The sequence below is a fragment of the Giraffa tippelskirchi genome, chromosome 1, assembly GCF_054371585.1.
Source record: "Giraffa tippelskirchi isolate mGirTip1 chromosome 1, T2T-mGirTip1v1.2.pri, whole genome shotgun sequence".
NCBI lineage: Eukaryota > Metazoa > Chordata > Mammalia > Artiodactyla > Giraffidae > Giraffa > Giraffa tippelskirchi.
Window position 1 is genome coordinate 19,140,671 of NC_137275.1, and position 21,776 is coordinate 19,162,446.

General features: G+C 42.2%; 1 protein-coding gene across 4 annotated transcripts in view; it reads right to left on the minus strand.

The window, feature by feature from the left end:
• The window catches only part of ENOPH1 (enolase-phosphatase 1), a 36,287-nt gene continuing 14,511 nt past the window's right edge, over positions 1-21,776 (minus strand). For 3 of the 4 annotated variants that reach the window (XM_081583671.1, XM_081583655.1, XM_081583666.1), the window contains exons 2-6: positions 10,876-10,977; positions 8,953-9,155; positions 7,042-7,174; positions 4,509-4,632; positions 1-1,094 (exon numbers count right to left, since the gene is read on the minus strand). In XM_081583671.1, coding sequence (XP_081439797.1) covers positions 955-1,094; positions 4,509-4,632; positions 7,042-7,174; positions 8,953-9,077 — 522 coding nt within the window. In that variant the 5' untranslated portion in view covers positions 9,078-9,155; positions 10,876-10,977 and the 3' untranslated portion in view covers positions 1-954. Of the gene's footprint in view, positions 1,095-4,508; positions 4,633-7,041; positions 7,175-8,952; positions 9,156-10,875; positions 10,978-11,606; positions 11,724-21,776 lie in introns of all 4 variants that reach the window. The other variant, XM_081583680.1, reaches the window with a different exon arrangement.

Sequence of the window (21,776 nt, forward strand, 5' to 3'; positions counted from 1 at the left end):
TGAAGAAGAAAATGCTTTTATTAATCACATGAAACTGACATGACATCCCATTAGGCTGAACCAGGATAAATAATGCTGTTATAAAATTTACATTTCTTGCATCCATTTCATATTAGATATCAGGGCTCTAGGTCTTTTGGACAAATTTCAGTAAACCATTTATTTTTTACTAGTAAACAGGAATTAACATATGTTCTCAAACTGTGCTAAGAAGTAGTTAGCTGGGCATCTCTGAAATCTGTAACAGCAGGCAGGATTAGGGCTGTTTGGTTAAACCTTAGGAAGCACATTTCTATTTTAGCTGTTACATTAGTGCATCTTTTCCACTGGTAAGGCAACTGCTTGCTGTGGGTACCACAATGATCAGCAAGTTTCTTAAGTAATAAACACTTGGTTAATCAAGACTCACATGCATTCTCTTTCCCAACTCTGCTCCCTTCTAGAGCAGAAACAAATAGCTTTGTCATTTGTAAACAGAGAGATTAACAGTTTCAAATTAGGTTGTTGTAATCTTAAACTCACAATTTAAAAGGGGAAGTAGATTATTATTAGGAATGTCTTTGAAATGCTTCTAGTTTCAAAATAACAAGGCTTCTGAGAAACCACTCAAACCAACCTATTTTGATACATGACTTGATAAACATGAACACATTTGACCTGTTCGGTCATAATTTCTTCTCTCAATTATACGTGCCCTCCATAAGGGTTAGAGTTGTGGTCCCAAACAATTTCTACATATAGAGCATCTTTAAGATAAGTTTCCTTTTCACTGAATTGAGATTCTTTTTTCCACTTATGTGCTTGTGAAAGGAAATTTGAACATACACACACTTAACAAACCTTTCGTGTGTGTTTATCTGTATTTTTTAAGCAAATGCCTTTTACCATTAGAATAAACCTAGACGACAGGGACGACGCTGTGAAGACAGTCTGGCCTTCCTCGGGGCCCCTCCTCTAGGTTGAGCAGGGCAGGTACAGTTCACTGAAGGAGGTGATGAGGCTGAAGTGGGTCTTCTCATCATCAGTTAACCCTGCGTTGCCCGGTCTCACCACCACAGCTACATGAACATCTGCCTCCTCAGCAGCGCCGGCCTCTGCAAGAAGCAAAACACATGTCGGAAACAGCAGAATAGGATGCTTGGGATTTGCTTCAAAGTGATCAGAGGGAGGCAGGAGTGCAAGAAACAAGTCTCGGAACTTCCCTGATGGTCCAGGGGTTAAGACTTTGCCTTCCAATGGAGGGGGTTCGATCCTTGGTCAGGAAGCTAAGATCCCACATGCTTTGTGGCCAAAAAAACCAACACAATAAAACTGAAGCAATATAGTAAGAGATTCAACAAAGACTTTAAAAAAAAGGTCGGTCTCAAAAAAAAAAATCTTAAAAAAAGAAATAAATCTGGTCCAGATTCCATAATTGCTTAAGCTAAAAAACAGGTACATGGGGACTTGCCCAGTGGTCCAATGGCTAAGCCTCCAAGCTCCCAATGCAGGGGGCCAGGGCTCGATCCCTGGCCAGGGAACTAGATCCCACATGCTGCAACTAAGACCCAACACAGTCAAATAACTAAATAATCTAAAAAAAAAAAAAAAAAAAAAAGGCACATGGGGTGGAATTATTGTTTTAAACAGTTTTTAATTTTTCTGTAAAACATTTTTTCAAATATATAACTGTACTGACAGACTAGGAGGATGGTGTATCCTAGACTTCCGAGCTTTATTAAGTGCTTATGAACGCACAGAGACAGAGCCATGTCCTGCCGACAGCGTTCTTCCATTCCCTACCATCAGTCCTCCAGAGACCTGAGCTGCTTGCCAGAGGACAGGCTGTCAGGAATAATTCCAATTAAGCAGACAGGGGACAAATGGAATCCCAGGATCTAATCAGGCTAAAATACCTACTTATACCTGGAGCCCAAAGATGTCATAACCCTTGGCTAGACTGCCCACCACTTTTGCCTGGCAGATTTCTACTGTTTGAAATTCAGCTCAAATATTTTATCTTCTGGAGCCACCACCATCTGTATTAGAGCATCCTAGGTGCTCCTTGTATTTAGTTCCATCAGGACAATATGAAGGACATTCCAGGTGGTGCTAGTGGTAAAGAACCCACCTGTCAATGCAGGAGACATTAGAGATGTGGGTCCGATTCCTGGGTTTGGAAGATCCCCTGGAGGAGGAAATGGCAACCCACTCCAGTATTCTTGCCTGGAGAATCCGATGGACAGAGGAGTCTGGAGGGCTACAGTCCATAGGGTTGCAAAAAGTCAGACATGACTGAAGCGATTAAGCATGCACAGGACAATATGGTCTGACACGTTATTACCTGTTGTCTCTCTTCTCACTGGACCATGAGTGCTTTAAGATCAGTGACAGCATGGATATGTTTAGTCACTCAGTCATATCCGACTCTTTCCAACCCCACAGTCTGCCAGGCTCCTTTGTCCATGGGGATTCTCCAGGCAAGAATACTGCAGTGGGTCACCATGCCCTCCTCCAGGGGATCTTCCCAAATCAGGGATTGAACCCAGGTCTCCCACACTGCAGGCAGATGCTTCACCATCTGACCCACCAGGGAAGCCCATAGCATGGATGGGTAGAAATAAAAACCGGACTAGTCAGAACTTCCCTGGTGGTCCAGTGGTAAAGAATCTGCCTGTCAATGCAGGGGACATGGATTTGATCCCTGACCCAGGAAGATTCCACATGGCACAGGGCAACTAAGCCCATATGCCGCAGCTACTGAGCCTGTACACCCTAGAGAAGGTGCTCTGCAACCAGAGAAGCCACTGCAGTGAGAAGCCCGCGCACCCTAACTAGAGTAGCCCCCACTCGCCACAACTGGAGAAAAGCCCAAGTAAAGCAACAAAGACCCAGTGCAGCCCAAACAAAGAAAAAGAAACAGGACTAGTCAAGTGGAACCAAGTAAGCTACATATTGTGGGGGATGTCTCTAACATGTCTTCGGCTACAATCCCCTCCTCCTTTTGTTTCTGTCTGAAAGATAATAGCTAATACCTTATATTAAACTAGCAGCTATGTGCCAGGTACTGTGCTAGGACCAGAAACGGGAAAAAAACGAAGCTCTTGTCTTCATGGAGCTTCCATTCCCACCTAAATCTTTCCAACAACCCTTAGGTAATTAGCATTATATTACCATCCCCATTCTACAGATACGGAAACTGAGAGCTAGCCAGTGATAGAGCTACAGTTTGAAATCATGTGTCAGACTCTATGGTCTGTGCCCTAGAACGAAGATCAGCAAATGAGGGCCTACCGCTTGTTATTGTAAACAGAGTTTTACTGGAAACAGCCAGGCCCACTCACTTCTGTACTGTCTATGGCTGCTTCTGCACTTCCAAGACCAGGGCTGAGTAGCTGCATGGCCTGCAAAGCCTAAAATATTTACTGTCTGGCCCTTTGCAGAACATTACTATTAACTCCTGCTCTAAAGCACTACTGCTCTGAGTGGTCCCTGGGCCAGCAGTGTGGCAATCACCTGGAAGCTTGTTAAAAATGCAATGACTCAGGTCCTCAATGTGCAACTACTGAATTAGGGCCCGCAATTTAACAAATGACTCCTCTGCACAGAGTGTGAGGAAATGTCAAGGAAGGAAAACTGGCAAGAGAGGAGGCACTGCAAGCAGACATAAAATACATGTGCAAACAGTGGAAGGATGGAGACAGGACACAGGTCTGTGGTCAGAGAGATGGGGCAAAACAGAGGAAGAATCTGAAACACATTCTCTGGAATTCGGATCTGGTGTAATAAGAATTCCCAGTAGTTTCTCAACCTGTGGAAAACAGAGCAACAGAACGCATTAATTAAAGGGGGGCAGGCTTCCCTCATGGCTCAGATGGTGAAAAATCGGCCTGCAATGCAGGAGATCTGGGTTCGATCCATGGGTCAGGAAAATCCTCTGCAGAAGGGAATGGCAACCCACTCCAATATTCTTGCCTGAAGAATCCCCATGGACAGAGGAGCCTGGCAGGCTACAGTCCATGGGGTCACAAAGAGTTAAGACACGACTGAGCGACTAACAAACTTGCACTTTAAGTACTAAAAGTAAATGGGGCAGAGCTGTCTCTTCTATGTTCCCACCTTCTGTGAAAAGACTGTCACCTCCCAAAAAAAGAGTGCTCCACACTCCCCTCCTCAGATGCATCCACTCAGCAGCAGGGGCACTGCCTTCCATGCACCCCGACTTCCCAAGCATCCCTGCCTCAAAGCACAGTCCTCTTGACCAGCAACCCAGATTCTCGACCAAGCTGAGTCATCACTGTCCACGTGGGACTTGACACTGGTTAACGACCGTTTAGCATTAGACCTCTTACCAAGATCACCACGGGGCAAGTTTTGTCCGTAAGCATCTATTTGCCCTGTTTCCTTTAGAAACCTGTTTCATTTCTCATGGCTCCCCATGGAAACCTTCTTTATGAAGGTGAAGTGCTTCCAGTGCCAGGCTCAGCTCTCAACCTGGAGTGTACAACGCAAGAAGTCAGATTACTCACCTCGGGAAACGTCCGTCAGAAACAAGATGTTGTTGGTTGAACAGCCGATGCTGCTGGCGATCTTTCGATAACTCTCACTCTCCACTTTGTGTCCAATCTTGGTATCAAAGTGACCATCCACAAGCTGAACACACAGGAGGGGAACGAAGGACGCTATGAGCACATGTGCAACCCAGCCCCTCTGGTTCTCATCCCTTTTCTTTGAAACGCTCAACAATCATAGTCACTTCATCCAGTCAAGAAATATTCCCTGTAAGTCTACTTCATAGAGAACTTTATGGAGGCTATGAAAAATAAAGCAAGATTTTATAGAAATAAACATCTGGAAGAAGAAAACTACTGATTCAATGTATATAAGATCATTCTGTAATCTTTTCGGCTTTCTTTCATTTTCAATTTTACATCCAAAGTCTTTTACATACATAAGTCCTACTTTCTATCATTACAACACTATATGCACTCAAACTACTTATGGACTGGGTTTCACCTCTGATGAAAAGGTTCTCCACATTGTCCTTTTGATGCCGGCATGAACGGATTTCTCTAACCTGCCTCATTAGTAAGCTGTCATCTTACTTCCAAGAAACTCTGATTTTCTAAACAAAACATTTTGAAATTCTATCCAACCCAATATTTTATCTAGCATTTTTGAGTAGTAATAGTGGAAGCTTCCCAGGTAGCTCAATGGTAAAGAATCCACCTGCCAATGCAGGAACAGCAGGTTCGATCCTTGGGTCAGAAAGATCCCCTGGAGGAGGAAATGGCAACCTGCTCCAGTATTCTTGCCTGGGAAATCCCATGGACAGAAAAGCCTGGTGGGCTACAGTCCATGGGGTTACAAAGAGTTGGATACGACACATACACACTATATAATGGGATCTCTTGAATATTTTCAGAACTTTTCACAAACTAAAAACAAGCCTAACTAAAAACATTCAAACTAAAAACAATCACTCAAAGAAATTAAGGTATATTAATATTATGATTTTTAAAGTTAAGAATGGTTTTGCATATTTTCTTTCTCAAGTCTGTCTCACAATCAGCAAGTGGAGAATAAAGTATTCATTACTGAACCTAGTAGGTAATTATTATGTCCTGTCTCCTATCACCTGATTGTTTTATCAGAGATAGCAGAAAAGAAGCTTAAATCTGTATTCAGAGGGGAACAGTTACCAAACAATGAAAGGGTGTTATCAATGAAAGCATTTTATTTAATATTTGATTTAGAACTAAGATGAAAAGAAGGCAAGTAAAGTGAGACTGTGACAATCTCCAAAGCCAAACCTTTCTCTGCATATGGTAAAGGGTCAATAAATATTTATTTAAAACAAAATAGTTAGCTGAGTAAACTATTGTGTAACATTAAGTTTGGCCTGTATTCAGTTACTCAGCATTTCTTTCCCTTTTCCAATGACCATCCTGTCCACCAGGGGGTGCAGGGACAGTGGGACAGAAAAGCTAGCCAGACCTTTCTCAGGTACAAGAAGTGTTCACAGATGGCCTTAAGTTATTTTGTGCAGTAACATGGCCAGTTCTCTTCAAGAAGAATGAGGATTCTGCTAAAATAAAATCTGTCTCCAAAGGACCAGAAACAAATGAAACCGCCGTGTCCTCTCAGGCACTCAAGAAGTCTGTGTGCCCTTTTCTGAGACCCAGGGTCAGGAAGATCCCCTGGAGAAGGAAATGGCAACCCACTCCAGTATTTCTTTCCTGGAAATTATATGGACAGAGGAGTCTGGTAGGCTACCCCACATGGGGTCGGCAGAGTTGGACACGACTTAGCAACTAAACCACCACCACGATGTTAATAACCACTATCATACATCTTACCTGATATTGTCAACATCCAAAAGAAGCCATTAGTTTCCCTTCCTTTGGGCTGACAATTTTCTAATATTGACAAGATAGCTGGTTTACAAGCTAACTCAGGTCTTATTTAGCTGTGATAAATGTGTATGTGGATGGATATATAGATAGATAGGTCGATCTATATACATATGTAGATACATATAGCTAGTTTTAATACTTGGAGAAGGAAATGGCAACCCACTCCAGTGTTCTTGCCTGGAGAATCCCAGGGACGGGGGAGCCTGGTGGGCTGCCGTCTATGGGGTCGCACAGAGTCGGACACGACTGAAGCGACTTAGCAGCAGCAGCAGCAGTTTTAATACTAGTGTCATCAGAATCACTTGGGGTGGATATTTTAAAAAGCACATGCATGACCTTCACCCCAAACCTTCTGAGTCAAGATGTGCTATGAAGTGGGGCCCAAGGATTTACATTCTTAACAAACTTCTCAGGTTCCTTATGGGCAGCAAAGTGTAAGAACTTCTTAAAAAGTGGTGCAAAGCCTGGAACCATGGCTACAGTTAACCCTTTCATAATGTATTCCCCGTTTTTTCCAGTTTTTTCAACCTGCACAGCATACGTAAAGGCAATTACCTGAATGCTGACTTAGTTTAAAACTGTAGCACTCACAGTCACTATTTTATGCTTTGATGTGTCCAAAAAACAAAGTAATCGGGCAACCTACCTCAAGAATATCTCCCTCTGTAGAATGCCCAAATAATAGTTTCTGTGCCTCCACGCTCCCTGAAGAATAGATATACACCTTCATTCCAGCCTCTCGCCACTTCCTGATGGCTGGAACCACGTCTTCAAAGAACCTAGAGGGAAGAGCACAGAGGTGAAATGCAGGAAACGGTTATCCAGCCAGATGAAAACCAGTCAAACAGCCACCACAAGTTTCTCTATTTGTGTCCAAATGGTCATCAGGGAAAGCACCTCCACAAGGCTATGAGCTACTGCGGATGTCATGAGCGTGTCCCCGGGGTGCCACGGTCACAGCAGATTAGAAGCAGTTTCAGTGGAGAGGGGAAGAGTTTTTGACACACAGTCACCCTAATGACAGTAAAAAGTGATTATGGACAAAGAGATAAAATCAGAAAGCAATTTTTTGAAGTCCTAAGGAATTCCTAAGGAATTCCAAAAAGCAAACAACAGTAATACTGTATTGCTGTGTAATCTTTGATTAGTTCGTGACTAGAAAATGTTATGTCCAGAGTGCCTTAAGAAACCACAGAAATGCTTTTAGAAACATCTGTACTCAAACAACTACAAAAAAAAAAAAATTGGGGTGCTCAAAGCTAGTTGTCTTCGATTAGCTAGAAAACAGAACTACATTTCTTGAGAACTAAGAAAACCTCAAGTTTTATTCTACAGAAAAAAATTATAGAACAAATCAGTTAAGAGACCGTCTCACATTTGCTAATCAGCAAAGTATTGTGTCTGGTTTTCTGGGTCCTGACACTAACTTGTTCACCAATTCTACGATGTATTCTGTTCAGTGAGGGAACATCACAGGAAATGAGTGAAAAAAGAAGCACAAGAAACTTGGGAGGTGGAACCAGTCTGTTATAAAGGATTACCTGGAAAACGTTGGATAAGTCTTCTTCTGGATGAAACACAACTCAATATATTACACAAATTGAAGGAAAGGGATCGACGATTTAGTTCAAAACCAGTTCACATAATAGTGAGTTACTTCGTATGTTACTCTTCACTCAGAGGGAGGATTATTCTATGTTGAATCTACAGACTATTATTGCTCCAAAGCAGGGCTTGGAAGTCTAAGATGATTTCTTTCAAGCCCTTGGTTTTATAATTAAGGAACTAAGACTACGAGAAGGCAGGGCTGACTCCTGTGACATGGTCTCCTGGCTCCACTCCTCTGGGTGTTTTACAACATGAACGGATACTGATTTCCACGTCACTGGCCTGTCCTGAAATTCTCAAGCATCCTTAAGAGGTAGAAGCCCCCTTGTAAAGCACCTAAAGGAATGGCATCTCAATCGACAGAAGAAAGAAATATAAGCAGCTGGTAACAGTCTTGGATCTTAGGCTTTACATCAGGCAACGCCCTAAAATCCTAATAGATATGACTTACTAAGACTTTCTTAGCAATATAGGAGACTCACGAGTCTCCTTCGGCAGGAGAGTTCTGACCCCAAGGTCTGTGGAAAAGTGGCACTGCTGACACTGAGTAACCTCGCAGCGGCCGGTGCACCATTTCACCGCTTCCTTGCTTCTCCAACAGAGCAGAAGCAGGTGATCCAACAGTCCCGGGGAGTGCCCAACGGTGCAGTCTCTCATACCCTCAGGATAGGTATGACTGAGCTCTAGGAAGTCTTCTAAGGCTGGGGGTAAACGTGTCCAACAATCACACCAAGCCAGACGAGGCCTGGGCAATTTAGCTGGGTGAACTAAATTTATCCCAGCTTTGAAAAAACAAAATAACACACTCACTTGTTGGAGTAAAAATAATGCTGATTTTTTAGCTACTTTGCAAGTCACGCAGCTTGCACTGGAGAGAGAAAACTAGTGCAAAATGCATTTGCTTTAGGCAATGGATGAAGTGTTGGGAGTCACTTGAGGAGCTACGTACTCCGCTTTCATGTGCCCAGCCTTGAACGCCGCCCTCCACATGTGGCCCTGCAGCTGCTTCAGCGCCGTGGTCTTCCGGTCCAAGGACATCTGCCAGTACACGTTATCCACCACGGCCTGGATCATCCACTGCGGGTCGTCCGCCCCATTACCAGAGGCTGCTGGGATTGGAACAGCCCCATCCAGGTGGGAGTCCTCTTCAGCCTTTAAAAGTCATCAACAACACGAAATCTGTGAAGAGATCCCTTAAACGATACCGGAAAACTAGCAGACCAACTTTCTCCAACTACCACAAGCTCCGAGCACCATCACAAATTAAAGTATCCTATGCTTTGGGACTGAAATGAATGATTCCTAAAAAATAGTGGATTATAATTAATATGTTTACAACAGCTTTCCTGTATCACTAAAGCTGAAACTTAAACCAAGAGGCATGTTGTATGTGAGAAGAAAGAGCACAAAATGATAAAATGTTATAATAAGACCTGGTTTGTTGATTCACTTACTAGGATCAAACCAGGGCTTCAGTTAAATTTGATCATTTTCTCTGCACTATAACTAACTGAGGAAGAAATCAAGAAAATCTTAGTTTATGCCTGGAATTCAATGAAAAGAAACCAGTGAAGCGATGCCTGGGGTTGGTTCACATACAGTCTCCTGCAATCAGCCCACATCTTACAAACCCTAATAGCTATTGAGACTGTAACAATGTGTATGCCCAACCCCTAAAGACACAATGATTCATGTACTACAATGGGGCAATATATATGTATGTTTCCACAACAAGAGTTGAGACACCAAATAAGGTGAAGAGGGGAATGTTTCAGACTAACCCTGAGTTATCTGGAAAATTTAACAAACCCAAATGCTCCATGCCCCAAAGGCTGTGATTCTCTTCAATCCGAACTTCTAACATGAAAGAACTTACAGAGCCTCCCACATTGTCTGATGTAGAAAATTAACTCTAAAAGGACTGCCAGAGAGCTTGCTCTGCACAGTATGTAAGACCTTTGACAGTGAAGCAATTTTAATAAGAAAACCAAAGGAAGAGGAGTTCCACAGAGCACAATTTTAGGAGTCAGAGCAGAACAGAGCATGTGCAACTAAAGGCAGGTATAAAGACTGGGTCGAGGAGCTTCCCTGGTGGCTCAGTGGTAAAGAATCTGCCTGCCAATGCAGGAGGCACGGGTTCGATCCCTGGTCCAGGAGGAGCCCACATGCCACGAAGCAACTAAGCCTGTGAGCCACAACTGTTGAGCCTATGCTCCAGAGCCTGGGAGGTGCGACGACTGAGGCCCACGCACCCTAAAGCCCATGCTCTGCACAAGAGAAGCCACTGCAGTGAGAAGCTCTTGCACCGCAACAAGAGAGTAGCCCCTGCTCACCGCAACTAGAGAAAAGCCCGCATAGCAATGAAGACCCAGTGCAGCCAAAAAATAAAACAAATAATAAATAAATAATTTTTATATTAAAAAAAAAGAAGACTGGGCCAAGAGTGAGCTGGGGTGAGAGGTGTGGGCCCAGGAATTCTGTGGACAGGCAGCAGGGCCTTATGCCATGGGGAGGAGACAGTGGAGAACGAGGTGATGAAATGTGGTCACAAGGAGACATTCATGAAAAATGTGATGAAATGGCACAAGACCTTTCTGCATTCCACCCAGAAATGACTTAGTTTTATAAATAGGTGATATTTGTATGCAATTGAAACAGCTCCAGAAAGAGGCAACTGTGGAGACAAAAAACTGCCATGATCTGGCCGTTTAATTACGTGGATTCCTAAGCAGGCAAGTCACTGCAACTTCCACGCCCTGTGAATCTAGAGCACTTATTTTAAAATAAGCCTAGAGCATATTCTAAGCCTTCAGGCATCCTCAGCTCTAACACCCTTGGGAATGTAGAAGCAAGAAAACAGAAACGTCCCAACCTGTTTCCTCAAAAGATTGACATCCTGTTGGCACTCCTCTTCTTCCCAATGTGTCTGCAGATACTCTTTAACATTTTCTTTGACGTAAGGAAATAAAATGTCCTAGATAAAAGTGAAAAAGAAAAAAACAAGCATTAGCTTTTCGTTGTTTGCATGAGATCAAGTTCTTTAAAAATCGCACCTCAGCTAATTCTAGCAAATAAGACACTGAAAGTTTCATTGAAAATATGAAAATTGCTGCTCTGGATAGGAGTTAAAGACAGAGAATCAAACGAACTAGATCAAGAGTCAGCACCTACAGCCCATGTGCCAAATTCAATCTCCTCTCATTTCTGTAAAGGAAGTTGTATTGGAATATGGCCACACTCACTAGTTTACAGGGTGTCTGTGGCCACTTTGGGGTCACAATGCCAAGGTGAATACTTGTAACCAAGACCATGTGGCCCTCAAATCTCAACATTTAGTAATCTGTACTTTACAGAAAAAGTTGGCTGACTCCTAAACCAGATGGCTAGACCACATGTCCTTGAGGGTAGGGATCAAGACTATCCAGTTCACACTACAGTGCCTGGGACCTGGACATAACAAATATCTGCTGAGAGAATTATGTTCACGAATGACAAACATTTTAAAAAAACCTGATCACCGTGATTCTTGTTTGGAAATCAGAATACCTATAGAATATCCTATGCATTCTTTTCTTTTTTTTATTTTAATTGGAGTATACTTACTTTACAATGTTATGTTAGTTTCTTCTGTACAACAAAGTGAATCAGTCATATGCACACATATATCCCCTCCCTCTTGGACTTTCTTTCTACTCCTCCATACCATCCACCCTATACATTCTGAGGTGCAAAACAATTGAGAAATAAAGAAACTGTCAGTAACCCATGCACTGGGAACATGATTTCTCTTAGGTTAAAATTTTTATATTTACTTGCAGTTGTAGCATATGTGTCTTTTCAAATCCAGTGTGACACATTCAATAAAACTTGAGTGTCAACTATATGCTAAGGGGCTTCCCAAGTGGTGCTAGTGGTAAAGAACCTGCGTGTCAATGCAGGAGACATGAGACATGAGTTCAGTCCCTGGGTAGGGAAGATCCCCTGGAGGAGGGATTGGCAACCCACTTCAGTATTCTTGCCTGGAGAATCCCATGGACAGAGGAGCCTGGCAGGCTCCAGTCCATAGGGTCACACAGAGTTGGACACAACTGAAGTGACTTAGCATGCATGCATATGCTAAGATAGGCTAGTGGGCCATGGAGAAGGGGACTGAAAAGATAAACAAGTCACAATCCCTTTTCTCAATAAGTTTCTCAAGAATCTAGTTGGGGCGGGGGGTGGGGGTGGATAAAATGATGCAGTCACTCTATAAAGGAGTCTGGCAGTTTCTTTAAAAGTTCACCAGCTTATGATATGACCCAATGATTCCATTCAATGTTCCATCCTAAGAGAAATGAAAACTATTCACAAAGACTTGGATGTGAATGTGTCGTGAAAAAGTGAAAGTGTTAGTCAATCAGGCGTGTCCAACTCTTTGTGACTCCATGTAGCCACCAGGCTCCTCTGTCCATAGCATTCTCCAGGCAAGAATATTGGAGTGGGTAGCCATTCCCTTCTGCAGAGAATCTTCCTGACTCAGGGATGAAACCTGGGTCTCCTGTATTGCAGGAAGATTCTTTACCATTCAAGTCACCAGGAAATGAGTCATACTAGTGAAAAAAGTGGAACCAATCCACATGGCCATCAACTGGCAAATGGGTAAACAGAAAATTCATACAACAGAATGCTGATACATGCTACTGCATGGATGAACCTCAGAAGCATCATGCTAAGTAAGAGAAATCTGACACAACCATATAAGGTATGATTCCATTTAGAATAAAACGACAAAAAAGGAAAATATCTAAAACAGATACTAAATTGGCGGTTATACTCCAGTGAGAAGTATGCCAATGACCACAGATGGGGTCATAAAACTTCCTCAACTACACTGTGATACATTACCTCCAGGTGTAATAACTCTCTTTTCTCATCTGAAAGTTAACACAGGTTTGTTCACAAAAATTTTGGAAAATACAGAAATGTACAAAATACAAATCATGATAATCTCAACATCATCTTTCTTTAGAGAATTTTTTTAATAGATAAATAAATACAGAGACTTCTCTGGTGGTCTAGTGGCTATAACGCTATGCTCTTGATGCCGGGGGCCCGGTTTTGATTCCAGGTCAGGGAATTAGATTCCACATGCCACAACTAAGACCCAGTGCAGCCAAGTAAATAAATAGACATTAAAAAATAAAAATACTACTTTTAAAAAATTAGTGAGGGGGGTGGGGGAACTAATGCAGTGCAATGGGTGAGCAGAGTATGAACAGAATGCTTGGCAGACCCAAGGCGTAATGGCCCTGCAACAGTTTTAGCAAGGATCAGCCTGAAAAAAAAGGAAATGAACAGATGCCGTGAATGTAGACACCAGATAGACAATTCAGACAAGGCCTTACATTTCAAGGGAACGTCTGTAATCCAGCTGAATCCAAGAAGTCCGCTTATTTAAACTGATTTACTCCTTTATTTATTCAAACATGTCCTGAATGCCCAGCACAGGGGCAGGCCCTTGCATAAGGCCTGAGCATGTAATTTTGAGCAAAACCCATACATGATCCCAAATCTCAAGGGGCCAAGTAGCAGAAACAGAGCATTAAAGATGGTACTTTAATAAATAGTACAAACAAGAGGTATAATATTAAGGCATAAAATAGGAAAGTCTGACCCGTGAGGGAGATCAGGGAAGGTGTCGCTGGAGAAGTGACCACAGAACTGAGATCTAAAGCAATGATTCTCAAAGTGAGATTCAGGAGTCCTGGGCATCTTGAGAACCCTTTTAAGGGGCTCCACGAGGTCAAACTATTTTCATAAAAATACTACGACTATTTGCCTTTTCCACTTTACTCTTTCCTGAGTGTACAACAGAGTTTTCCAGAGTCAACACAACATGTGATGCTACGAGAGACCCAATGTAGACGAGAATCCAGCCATCTTCCTAGCCAGTTTATAAAATGCAAACACTGTCTAAAATAGTCTTCCAGCCACATTTTCCAAAACAAACAACAGAAACACTTTTCATAAAAATATATTATTTATTGGGGCGCCCCAGTTGGCACTAGTGGTAAAGAACCCACCTGACAATGTAGGAGATGTAAGAGATGAGGGTTCAATCCCTGGGATGGGGAGATCCCCTGGAGGAGGGCATGGCAACCCACTCTGGTACTCTTGCCTGGACAAGCCCATGGACAGAGGAGCCTGGCGGGTCCATAGGGTCACACAGAGTCAGACAAAACTTAGCGCACATATGCATTATTATTTATTAATGTTAACAAAGTAAAGGGGTTTATTGTTTAAAATGAATAAATATTTTAAAATTTGTTTTAATTGCTAATATCGTAAATGTTGATCAGTATAGCCCACATAGAAGTTCTTTGGGGCCTCAGTAGTTTTTTTTAAATATTTATTATTTTTATTTGGCTGCATTGGGTCTCAGCTGTGGGTCTTGGGGTTTCCCTGAGGCATCTGGGATTGCAGTTCCCCAATCAGGGCTTGAACTCACATCCCCTGCATTGGAAGGTGGACTCAACCACTGGACCACCAGGGAAGTTGGGTCCTCAGTAAATATTAAGTGTACAAAGAAATCCTGAGAATAAAAAGTCTGAGAACCACCAAAAGAAGATAGTCCTAACCCAGAGAAGACTAGAGAGAATTCCACACAGAGAGAATGGGGTGGGTAGGAAAAGGCTCCAGTATGGTCACCTGATAGAAGCTGGGGGTTTTCAAATGTTTCTGCATCACCTGGGGATGTGCAGAGGCCCTGAAGAAAAGCAATCCTCGTCCCTGCAAAGCGGGCTCATTTACTGTAAAATAAGAATGGGCTCCAATCATGAAGCGCCAGCACATGCTATCACAGGGTCACTGTGCCCGACAGAACAGCTGGCTTCTGCGGATTAGTACTAGCTAGTACCAGCCCAGCACCCAGCTTGGTGCTGAAAACCACTGATCTGTGTCTCCCTTCCCTCCCTTTCCACTTCCTCCTTATTACTTCTGGATTGTGAGATTTTAACTAGTAATACTATTACAAGAGAGTGAACAAGGGCAAAAGGAGAAGAAGTTGGTTGAAGGGGAGGCGGTGGAGGATGGGCAAAATAGATGGAAAGAATTAAGAAGTACAAACTTCCAGTTATAAAATAAATAAGAATGGGGATGTACTGAACAGCATGGGAAATACAGTCAATATTAATGTAATAACTTTGTATGGTGACAGATGGAAACTAACCATGATCATTTTGTAATGTACAGAAATATTAAATCACTACATTGTACACCTGAAACTGATTTAATATTGTAAGTTTGTGATTCAATTGAATAGCAAAAAAAGGAAGCTAGCAGACAACTTTTTATTTCCTGCTAACAGGCCCAAGGGATGATATGATTAGGACATAGTTAACAGATTGTTGAAGCTAAAACTCCAATACTCTGGCCACCTCATGTGAAGAGTTGACTCATTGGAAAAGACCCTGATGCTGGGAGGGATTGGAGGCAGGAGGAGAAGGGAACGACAGAGGATGAGATGGCTGGATGGCATCACCGACTCAATGGACGTGGGTTTGGGTAAACTCCGGGAGTTGGTGATGGACAGGGAGGCCTGGCGTGCTGTGATTCATGGGGTTGCAAAGAGTCGGACATGACTGAGCGACTGAACTGAACTGAACTGAACTGAACAGATTGTTATGAACAAAACCATGGTTTTTTTTTTTTGGTGTGTATAGAATTTTTCTGACTGGAACAAAGGCTTGGCTCCATAGTCAGATTTTTTTTTAATTTCAGAAGACTTAATTCTAAGTTCAACTTAAATTGCACTTCCAAAAGAAAATACACAACACAGGAAAATTATTACAGATTTTTTTTTTACATGGTAGGACTCTTCATACTATGTTATTCAAATTTCACCTGCCCCAATAAAAACAAAGAAGTCATTCAGTTTTGCTTGTTCTCATGTGGCATTCCAGTAGCACTCAGCAGATTCTGAAGCATAGTGATCAGGCAAAATTTTCAGCATACTTGACATAAAAGCTTTGTTTAAGCTCGATAAAAACTCATTCTTGATCTTAAAGAAGGAAACTGAGCTAAGATTAATAGCTTTTTTCCCTGCAAGAGATTCCTTTTACTGATATATTTCTTAAAAAAAATTTTTTTATTGACGTGTAGTTGATTTACAATGCTGTGTTGGATTTTTTTTTGGCCACACCCTGTGGCATGTGGGATCTTAGCTCCCCATCCAGGGACCAAATCTGCAGCTCCTGCACTAAAAGGCAGAGTCCTAACCACTAGACCGCCAGGGAAAGTGTCAGTCACTCAGGCATATCCAACTCTGTGACCCCACGGACTGGAGCCTGCCAGGCTCCTCTGTCCATGGAATTCTCCAGGCAAGAACACTGGAGCGGGTAGCCACTTCATTCTCCAGGGGATCGTCCTGACCCAGGGATTGAACTCGTGTTTCCTGTGTTGGCAGGCATTCTTTACCTTTTTCCCATGTGTTTCTGATTTAAGTTTTCTCAGGATACTCCTCCTCATGCCTTCCTTTCTCTGGCTTAGCATCTCTCCTGCATTCATGCACCATGGCAGGACTGTAAACCAGCCCCTACTTGAGAGAGTGCTATCTGAGAAGATGCGGCAGAAGGAAGGTGCACATACCCGCTCTTCCTCTCCTAGGCAGACATGCATGTGCAGAGAGGAAAACAAAAAAAGTGCTTACTGTCACAGCAGGGAGGCTGCAAATTAACGGAAACACCCTAAACCATCATCAGCTAGAGAATATAAGGGCATATTCACACTCTAAAACATTACTTAGCACTTAACAATGAATGTACTAAAACTGTATTTATCAATATGAACAGAAACTCTTAACATATGAATAAAACCAATACAAAGTGGGATATACCAAGGGCTTCAGGTATAGCTGTAATGATTTCTTTCTTTAAGATCTGAAATAAACATCATATGAAAGTTTAGTTAGCTTTGTGGTGGGTGCACAGTTATTGCGTTAGTCTTTATCCTTATTTTAAATGTGTTACAATTAAAAAAACAAACCAACTCTGATCCCTCATGCTACACCTTTCTCATCTGGTCCTTCTCCTCCAGCATCCTGCCTCCATTATTCCCCAACTTCTAAGCAACTGAAAATACTCCCCAGGGAAAATTTTTGGTCAGATTCAGGGCCACTCAGAGTTGAAGTCCTCAAAAACTTTTTAAACGCATACAGTGCTATACTCTTTGGGCTCCACAAAATCGAATTTCCTATATCCAGCTTTACTGGTACCAAGAACAATTCATAAAGAGCCTGTTAATCCTGAGAGCAGGTACAGACTCCGGGCAGTATGCCAGGCCAGGGCTCCACCTCTTTCTTTCACTAACTGTGTTCGAGTAACTTATCCTCTTTGAGCCTATTTTCTCATCTGCTAAATGGCAATGATAATACCAAGCAAAGTCACCGAGGTCACTAGAGATAATTAGATAGATGAAAACACCCAGTTCCTTACCACTAATTACATACTCCAGCACAAACATTTAAACACAGCAAGATCACCTCTACCCCAATTTAGTGACAAATGATAGCAGAAAATTCCCCAGAGAACAAATCACAAAGATACCCATTCATTCATTCCTTCAACATCTACTGAAGACTTACTGAGTGTCACACATTTCTAATTATATTTATTTTTATTTACTTTTTGGCTGCTCAGCATATGGGATCTTAGTTCCCAGACCAGGGATCAAACCTGGACCCTCTGCAGTGGAAGCACACAGTCCCAACCACTGAACTGCCAGGGAAGGGCCACCAGACATTTCTGATAACGGAGTGATAGACCACAGACCCTTTCCTCGGAGAACTCACAGAAATAAAAGGTCCAGATTTCAGGCAATTGTATTTAGGAGACGCTTCAGAAATTAGAATCTACTTTGTAACTTCTGATCATCCAATTTGCCACTTTCCTCTATACGTAAAACTCCCCTCGGCACTGACTAAGCACACAAAGGTAGACGATGAAGTTAGAACTCAGGGTTACTGGAACTGGGAGGTTAGCAGACTGAACAGTCTATTTCAGTGTGTGTTACTGCACAACATAAAAGTACACGGGGCAAATAACTGAACTGTGAAGATTTTATCCATTCTTTCAACATCCTTATTGAGCATCTATCATGCAAAACTAATAAAATGCCTTCAAGATGCTTATTTTTAAAAGCCAACAATTACAGTCTGATAAGTACTATGGTACCAAACTGTTGTTTGTTGTTCAGTCACCCACTCATGTCTAACTTTTTGTGACCCCATGAACTGCAGCATGCCAGGCCTCCCCGTCCCTCACCATCTTCTGAAGTTTGCCCAAGTTCATGTCCATTGCATTGGTGATGCCAACCAGCCATCTCATCCTCTGATGCTCTCTTCTCCTTCTGCCCTCAATCTTTCCCAGCATCAGGGACTTTTCCAACGAGGTGACTGTTCACATCAGGTGACCAAAATACTGGAGCTTCAGCTTCAGCATCAGTCCTTCCAACAAGTATTCAGGGTTGATTTTCCTTAAGACTGACTGGTTTGATCTCCTTGCTGTCCAAGGGACTTGCAGGAGTCTTCTCCAGCACCACATTTTGAAGACCTCAATTCTTTAGCATTCTGCCTTTCTGAGGGTCCAGGTCTCATAACCATACATGACCACCGGGAAGACCATTGCCTTGACTATACAGACCTTTGTCGGCAGAGTAATGTCTCTGCTTTTCAACACACTGTCTAGGTCTTTCATAGCTTTCCTGCCAAGAAGCAATCATCTTCTGATTTCATGGCTGTAGTCACCATGTGCAGTGATTTCAGAGCCCAGAAAGTGGAAATCTGTCATTATTTCCAACGTTTCCCCTTCTATCTGCCATGAAGTAATGGGGTCAGATACCTTGATCTCAGATTTTTAATTAATTTTTAATTAATATTTAATTTAAAGCCGGCTCTTTCACTCTCTCCTTCACCCTCATCAAGAAGCTCTTTAGTTCCTCTTCACTTTCTGCCATTAGAGCGGTTATCATCCGCCTCTCTGAGGTTGTCGATGTTTCTCCTATCTTGATTCCAGCTTGTAACTCATCCAGCCCGGCATTTCTCATGTTGTGCTCAGCATATAGGTTAAACAAACAGGGTGACAGCTGACAGCCCTGTCGTACACTTTTCTCAATCTTGAGCCAATCAGTTGTTCCATACAGGGTTCTAACTGCTGCTTCTTGACCTGCACACAGGTTTCTCAAGAGACAGGAAAGATGGAGGAGGAGGATGGAATGGAGAAGGAGGGAATGGCAAGCCATTCCATTATACTTGCCGTGAGAACCTCATGAACTGTATAAAAGGACAAAAAGATATAACACTGAAAGATGAGTCCCCCAGGTTGGAAAGTGTTCAATATGCTACTGGGGAACAGCAGAGGAGAACTACTAACAGCCCCAGAAAGAATGAAGCGTCTGGGCCAAAGCGGAAATGACGCTCAGCCGTGGATGTATCTGGTGATGAAAGTAAAATCCGATGCTGCAAAGAACAGTACTGCATGGGAACCTGGAATGTTAGGTCCATGAATCAAGGTAAATCGGACGTGGTCAAGCAGGAGCTAGTAAGAATAAACTCTGACATCTTAGAAATCAGTGAACTAAAACTGGATGGGAATGGGCAAATTTAATTCAGATGACCAGTATACCTACTACTGTGGGCAAGAATCCCATAGAATAAACAGAGTAGCCCTCACAAGCAACAGAAGAGTCCGAAATGCAGTACTCGGGGGCAACCTTGAAAATGACAGAATGATCTCAGTTCATTTCTAAGGCAAGTCATTACACATCACAGTAATTCAAGTATATGCCCCAACCACCAATACTGAAGAAGCCGAAGTTGATCGGTTCTGTGAAGATCCAGAAGACCTCCTAGAACTAATACCAAAAAATGATGTCCTATTCATCATTGGGGACTGGAATACAAAAGTAGGAAATCAAGAGGTACCTGGAGGAACTGGCAAGTTCGGCCTTGGAGAACAAAATGGTACCGAATAAGAATGTTCTAAAAACAAATTTTTTTAAAGCTGGTAGTGGGACTTCCTGGCGATCCAGTTAAGACTCTGCTTACACAAGTTCAATCCCTGGTCAAGGAACTCGGATCCTGCAGTGCCACACAGCATGGCCAATAAATACAAAAATAAATAAAACTGATGCTTATCGCCCAAACCTGCCCATTGAAAATTTTCAGGCTTTAAAAGTAATTTGAGAATAGAGTGATAAAACATTTAAAATGTTTAAAACATTCGAGAAAGAATGATAAATTCTTTAACTTCAGTTATAATCCACTTATAGACAATTTCACAATTCTACAGTGTGAAAAAAAATGGTGTAATGAACCCAGGATTCTACAAACATGCAAGCGTTTTTAGTGTACCAGGCACCTAAAGGGTTGTTACAGTTTAGTAGTATGTATGAGACCTCCCTGGTGGCTCAGCTGGTAAAGAATCCGTCTGCAATGCGGAAGACCTGGGTTCGATCCCTGAGTTGGGAAGATTCCCTGGAGAAGGGAAAGGCTACCCACTCCAGTATTCTGGCCTGGGGAATTCCATGGACTTTATACTCCATGGGATCACAAAGAGTCAGACATGACTGAGCGACTTTCACTTTCACAACAAAAGGGGTTTCCCTGGTGGCTCAGATGGTAAAGAATCTATCTGCAATGCAGGAGACCTGAGTTCAATCTCTGGGTCAGGAAGATCCCTTGGAAGAGGGCATGGCAACCCACTCCAGTATATTTGTCTGGAGAATCCCATGGACAGAGGAATCTACTAGGCTACAGTTCATGGGGTCGCAACAAGCTGGACATGTCCGAGACACGAACACACACATGACAAAAGGCTATAGAACTAAACGACAGTACTTGTCTTTCAGGAGACTATGATTATTAATAAATTCTACTAAATGCTAGTGGGGGTACTATGCAAGCAGCAGTTTATATTACTCTACACAGCTCAATGATAGCATTCTGAAAGAACTCCATTAAGGGCCACAACATTTCTGAAGATCTAATTAAAGTTGCCTCATAAATGTTAAGAAGTCTAGATATGGATTTGCTTTATTGTCAAGTAGTTGTTTTAATGAAAAGGTCATAGAATCAATAAAAATAAAATTGTTGCTATATTTACTCATGTCTCCTTTGAAGAAAATGGACAATAAAAGAGGTAATGGGTGATACTTAGAGTACTACAGCTATTTAAAGAAACTATTTTAAAAGCTTTCCAAAGGGACCACACAGTGCAAATGATTTACAGTGTTTGAGAATTTAACATTTTCCAGCGGGAGAATTAAACAACACAAAGGCAATATTGGTGACCTATTATTTATGTATTAATCCCAGAGGCTAAAAAACAAAGGAAAATCAAGTGGCTTGATGGGTCCTAAGAACCAATCACATTCTCTAAAGAAGAAATGAAAAAACAGGGTAATCATATTTTGGGGACTATCTAAACAGATAAAACGAAATCTAAGAGAATGTGGACATAACAGGTTACAAAGGTTTTCTCTGGGACATGAGATACCAAGGGAGGGGAAAAACTTTTTTTTTTTTTAAGATATCTATTTCTACAATGAAAGAGTATAGTCTTTTTTTAAATTGAGATATAATTGATACATAACATTATATTAGTTGCAAGTATGCAACATATTGGGCTTCCTGTGGCTCAATGGTAAAGAATAAGCCCACCAATGCAAGAGATGCAGGTTTGATCCCTGAATCAGGAAGATCCTCTGGAGAAGGGAATGGCAAACACCCACTCCAGTATT